This window comes from Mobula hypostoma, chromosome Y (assembly GCF_963921235.1).
Source record: "Mobula hypostoma chromosome Y, sMobHyp1.1, whole genome shotgun sequence".
NCBI classification, from domain to species: domain Eukaryota; kingdom Metazoa; phylum Chordata; class Chondrichthyes; order Myliobatiformes; family Myliobatidae; genus Mobula; species Mobula hypostoma.
This window is the reverse complement of record NC_086130.1, coordinates 352714-359237: the sequence shown is the minus strand read 5'-3', so window position 1 is coordinate 359237 and position 6524 is coordinate 352714. Positions and strand designations below refer to the sequence as shown.

The 6524-nt window shown below is 38.3% G+C and overlaps 1 protein-coding gene across 1 annotated transcript in view; it reads left to right on the top strand.

Moving 5' to 3' along the window:
* Positions 1-814: 814 nt before the first annotated feature.
* The window catches only part of LOC134341080 (tubulin-specific chaperone cofactor E-like protein), a 56072-nt gene continuing 50362 nt past the window's right edge, over positions 815-6524 (top strand). Inside the window, exons 1-2 of the mRNA XM_063038829.1 lie at positions 815-947; positions 2485-2624. Of these exons, the coding sequence (XP_062894899.1) occupies positions 815-947; positions 2485-2624 (273 nt within the window). The remainder of the gene's footprint in view (positions 948-2484; positions 2625-6524) is intronic.

Genomic DNA, 6524 nt, shown 5'->3' with positions numbered 1-6524 from the left:
GTAGAAGGTCATGAGCATCTTTAGGATTTAACTATCATTTTCTTAATCTTCTTAATAAAATATATTATTATCTATTAGTTTGGCCAGTAACGTGTGTTTCTTATTCCCTAATATTAAAGGTCTAGATTGGTGCAGGTTGCAGGTATTTTGTCATTGATGTGGGTTTGTTCATTAGTTAGCTCCTTTAGTTCTGTGTGACTTATACTCTCAGAGTCCAAGTACATTCACACCTCTGGTCATACCTTATTATTTGCAAAATAAAGCTCTTCTCCTGCAAGGTTCACCAGTTTATAGCTCTCTTTCTGAGATTTCATAGCATGTTGAATAAATGAAAATAACTTGTAATAGAAAAGTACTATGTAAAATAATGAAAAGCATGATAAAGAAGAATAGTTGTTCAGAACTTTAGAAATACAAAAGACAGCTGACTAGAATTCTTTTAACTTTCTTCTAAACTGTGAAATAATTGCTGTTAATACATTATTTCGGTTAATTTAATGAAATTGAATTACAATATTCATTTATACCCAAACATATCTTGCAGACTACAGAAGGGAAAAGTCATTCAGCATTGTGGCTTAAGACCTATTCTAGACAGTCTTGCATAGTCTTGAACATTTTCAATAAATTGTCTAATTTCTGTGGTTGTTATGGTAACTGTGTGCCCAGCTCAAGTACAAAAATAGATCAATCAGATCTTAATCTTATTTTAATTCTTTGTTTACATTTCACTAAACAGATCAGCCAGAAGTAACACAACCAATAGACTTCTTTTTGTCTCTACAGTCTGCAAATTGTTCTTGACAGTTGGAAGATGAGTGACACACGTGGACGTAGCTTTGTTGAGGTTATTTGTGAGAAGTATAGCCCAGAAAACTTCCCTTATCGACGAGGAATGGGTATCGGCATCCACGTCTTTACTGGTCCCCATGGTTCACCTGTGAAAGGTGAGTGAGCCTTTATGTTTTCCCCAAAACTTGGCTCATGTATTTTTAATACTGGGTCTTTGCAACTTCTAAGATCCTGAAATTAAATAGTAGTGGTGAATTATAAACCATTAGATTGCTCACAATGTTAACATATCCCAGACTTACATACTGCTAATTATGTATGTATTTATGCATCAAGGCTCTGATTAATTTCAGAGCACAAGCTTATTATTTCTAAAATATTTTTCTAGTAGGTGAATTATCAAGTTGAAACTTGATCTAATTTATAAAGAAATCCAAACCTTTGCAGGTATGACACTGTAGATACAAAAATTCAATGTTTTTAAATTATTTTCAAAATAATTATTTTTGTCAAAAGTAAGTTTCCCAGCCTTGATAAACAGGCAACCTTTTGGGCCTAAACATGAGGAATTCTGCGGACGCTGGAAATTCAAGCAGCACACATCAAAGTTGCTGGTGAACACAGCAGGCCAGGCAGCATCTCTAGGAAGAGGTACAGTCGACATTTCGGGCCGAGACCTTTTGGGCCAAAACCTCAGCCTGAAACATCCATTGTTTATTTTTCCCCATAGATGCTGCTTGACTTGCTGAGTTCCTCCAACTTTTTGTGTGTGTTCTTCTGGATTTGGAGCATCTGCAAAATCTCCTGTGTTTAGGATTTGCCAGCCGTAACACTAATTTTCTATCCATGTTCAGTAGCTGTCACTTCAAAAATTTGTTAATGCTGATGAAACAGTCCCAGTGATGATGATGCCTCGGTAACCTGAAGATTAGATTATGAACTTCATGGTAATGTAACTATCCGTGATATAACCTAGGAGAGCTTTAATTAATACACGTATGGTGCAGTTGAGATTATATACATATATCAAGATCAGAAGTGACTAACTGGCCATTATGTAGCAAATTCACCGTTTTAATATTTGAAATAAATTACTTGACTCTAAATTACAAATCAATATGTCTGAATTCTTGTTGGGAGATGTATTCATTCTTGTGTACTTGGGTTGCCGGAATTTTTTTGTGGTCTTGAAATAAGGAATGATTTTCTTACACTCAGACCTGGGTATCTGAAAAGTTCAAATTTATTATTGAAGTGCATACATGTCACCATAAACAACTCTGAGATTTGCTCTCTTGTGGGCATACTCAGTAAATCCAAGAAACATAATAGAATCAATGAAAGACTGCACTCAATAGGGCAGACAAACAATTAATATGCAGAAGACAACAAACTGCAAATATGAAACAAAGAAACAATAATATTAATAAATAAGCATTAAATATTGAGAACATGAGATGAAGAGTTCTTCAAAGTGAGTTCACAAATTATGGGAACAGTTCGTTGATCAGTCAAGTGAAATTGAAGGCCTAAATTGATAATTGACAGAGCCAAGTTTTCAATCTCATAGATTGACTGTATGGGGAAAATATGGCAAAAGGAAATGGAAAATAATTATTGGTCACAGCTGGTTGTTTACACTCTCTATTGTTTAAAATGAAGCAAAATATATGATATATATGTTTTCCTTAGCACGTTTAAACCTCCCTGCTGTCCTTGTGCTGAATGGTTGTGGAATTAACAGAGCTGGAGAGGAGAGTGACATTGCTGCCATCTGCTCACACGTTTCTGAACTTGACTTAACTGATAATAATCTTCAAGACTGGTTTGAGGTAAATAAGAGTTGCTAATTACACTATTTGTAAGTGCTGCTGTGTTATCAATAAGGTAGAAGAATACTTTAAAACATTCCTGAAATTGATAGTTTTTTCCCCTCATTTTGTTTATTGCATAAATGCATTTTTCAGTGTCAGTTTTCCCTGCTTCCCTCCTCATAGAGGCATTGCCTCATTGATGATGTGTATTCCATGGCAGTGGTTAACATACAAAACAGAACCTTATGGAATGATGATTGAGATCAATCAGCATTTCAGGAGGAATCAGCATTTTAATTTCACATTTCTCTCAGTATATATTGTCCAACAACTTGGCTTCACAGATATTAGTTCTGTCTTCTGATGTTCATACTAACTCTTTCCATGAGAGATTATTGTGTCAGACAGAAATATGTCTTTGAGATTTTTCTCTTCAGGTAGTGATGTGAAGCCATTTGCAGTAATTCTTAAAGCACTGTATTTCACACTAGTTCTGTTTAGAAATGTTCTCAGGGACAGAGTTTTATATGACTCAACTACACATAATGTAAACTTGCTTAAACATTTAGAAGCTCATAGATGAAATCTTTGTTACCTCTTCAGAACAACCTTTAAAAAATAGCAAATGGACAGCAAGAGCAAAGACAAAATATTTGGACTGGCTGATGTGTTGTATTGAATATTAAGTTTTCATTATATTGTAGGTTTTCACAAATAAAATGGCAGAGTCATTTTATGTTTCAGAAAAGTTGTAGCAACTTATTTATTAAACACTAAAAAACGAAAAAAAAGTGTGCTAAAAATCCTTTATGTAATTATGTCATCACATCAGACTAGCCTCTTGAAATTAACCCCAACTCGGTCATTATGAATTATGTACATTTCCACCAATTATGTTACCCTACACAAGCCCCTCCCCCTCAAGAATTAACTGAAATTGACATTGTGAGCCTGTCTGGAGCTCAGATGAGCCGCTCGTGTGATTGTACACATTTGTTTGTTGAGTGTGCTGTAATAGCAACCCAACAGTCCAATATGATCAAGGAATTGATTTTTGCTCTGGAAAGAGAAGTCAAGGAAACGCACGTAAGAAGAAATCTGCAGATGCTGGAAATCCAAGTAATGCACACAAAATGATGGAGGAACTCAGCAGGCCAGCTAGCATCTGTGGAAAATAGGACAGTCAGTGTTTCAGGCCAAGATCCTCAGGCAGGACTGGAAAAAAAAGATGAGTGGATTTAAAAGGTGGAGGAATGGAGAGAGAAACATAAGGTGATAGGTGAAAGGGGAAGGAAGTAAAGAGCTGCGGAATTGATTGGTGAAAAAGATAAAGAGCTGGAGAAGGGGAAATCTGATAGGAGTGAACAGAAGGCCATAGAAAGAAAAGAGGGGAGGATCCCGGAGGATATGATGGATAAGGAAATAAGGAGAGAGTGGGAAATGGGGATGGGGAATGATGAAGGGAGGGGGGGCATTATTGGAAGCTTGAGAAATTGATGTTCATGCCATCAGGTTGGAGGCTACCCAGACGGAATATAAGGTGTTATTCCTCCATCCTGAGTGTGGCTTCATCTTTACAGTAGAGGAGGCCGTGGATAGACATGTCAGAATGGGAATGGGATGTGGAATTAAAGTGGGTGGCTACTGGGAGATTCCGCCTCTTTTGGTGGACAGAGCCTATGTACTCGGCAAAATGGTCTCCCAGTCTATGTTGGGTTTCACTGATATACAGGAAGTCACACCAGGGCTGCTGGAAGGACTGTTTGGGATCCTGAATGGTAGTGAGGGAGGAGGTGTAGGGGCAGGTGTAGCACTTGTTCTGCTTACAAGGCTAAGTGTCAGGAGGGAGATCGGTGAGAAGGGACAAATGGAAAAGGGAGTTGCGTAGGGAGCTATCCCTGCGGAAAGCAGAAAGTGGCGTGGGAAAATAAAGATGTGCCTGGTGGTAGGATTCCATTATCCCTTGGAGGTGGTGGAAGTTATAGAGAATTATGTGCTGTATGCAGGGGCTGCTGGGGTGTAGGTGAGAACAAGAACCCTATCCTTGCCTGGTAGGGTGGCAGGGCAATGGTGTAGTAGTAGAGGTGAATGAAATGGAAGAGATGCAGTTGAGGGCAGCATTGATGGTGGAGAAAGGGAAAACACTTTCTTTGAAAAAGGGGGACATCTCCTTCATCCTAGAATGAAAAGCCTCATCCTGAGCGCAGATGCGGTGGAGACGGAGGAATTGAGAGAAGGGGATAGCGTTTTCACAAGTAACAGGGTGGCATGAGGTATAGTCCAGGCAGCTGTGAAAGTCCGTGGTTTATAATAGACATTAGTAGATAAGCTGTCTCCAGAGACAGAGACAGTGAGGTCAAAAAAAGGAAGGGAGGTGTTGGAAATGGACCAAGTAAATTTGAGGACAGGGTGGAAGTTGGAGACAAAGTGGATGAAGTCGATGAGTTCAGCATGGGTGCAGGAAGCAACACCAACGTAGTTGTCAATGTGGTATAGGAGAAGTGTGGGACGGTCACCAGTGTAGGCTTGGAACATAGACTGTTTATGTATCATAAATATTTTGCATCTACTGCACTGTACTACTAACACAACTAACACAAAACAACAAATTTCACAACATGTATCAGTTATTTTAAACCTCATTCTGATTCTGAGTTGGTTGTTGGAATATATTCATTGAAACTTTAGGAAGGATATGTGCCACATTTCACCTCTGAGGTAACAGCACCCGGAACAATGTAGCCTCAAATAAAAATGAAGTGCTACAAATACACAGCAGTTTAAGGTGTAACCATAAGATTGGAGTTAAAAAATTGTGTTATGCGAATCACTTAATTATAGTATAGTGGAAACAGAACTTGCTCTCAAAAAAATCAAAATAAGTTGGGGATTCATAGAACAAAGTAAAATACAGCAATAGATCGGGCCTTTTGCGCAATAATATCTGTGTCTACTCTGATTCCAAATTAAAAACTCATCTGCATATAATTCATATACCGTCATATCCTACATATCCATGCATAACTATCTAATTATCTGCTCATCAGACAAAACTTTCCTCCATTCTCATTACACTTCATGAAAGGTTTCTTTAAACTTTACCATTCTTCTCACTTTAGACCTCTACACCCTAGCATTCAATATTTCCACCTGGGGATATTGGAGGAGGGGAGTGAACAGACTCATAATTTTATATATTTTCAGGTGTCACATTGGATTTGGATTTTCTGAAGAAAACAATTCAGGTCAAAAAAGTTGTCTTTTCTGTTAGCCATACTCACTAATCCAGGTAACTTGCTGGTAAACCAATTCTGCACCTTTTTCAAAGTTTCCACATCCTTAGTGTAATGAGGTGACCAAAACGCACATTATACTTTAAATTAGCCTAACCAAAATTTTATATGGCTGCAGCATGATTTCCCCAAATTTTATATTTACTGCTACTATTAGACCATAAAACATAGGAGCAGAATTAGGCTACTTAGCCCATTGAGTCTGCTGTACCATTCCTTCATGGCTGATCCCAGAAGCTACTCAACCCCATACTCCTGCCATCTCACCATATCCCTCAATGCTCTGACTGGTCAGGAAATGATCAATTTTACTTTAAATATACTCACGGACAGCCTTCACTGCAGTTTGTGCCAATGCATTCCACAGATTCACCACTCTCTAGCTAAAAAAAATTCCTCCTTACATTTGATCTAATGGATTGCCTGTCAATTTTGAGGCTGTGCCATCTAGTTCTGGGTACACCCGCACCACAGGAAACACAATTGTCCACATCCAGCCTATCTAGTCCTTCCAACATTCGGTAGGTTTCAGTGAGATCTGCCCCCATTCTACTAAATTCCAGTGAGTACAGGCCCAAAGCTGCCAAACAATCCTCATATGTTAACCCCTTCATTCCTGGAATCA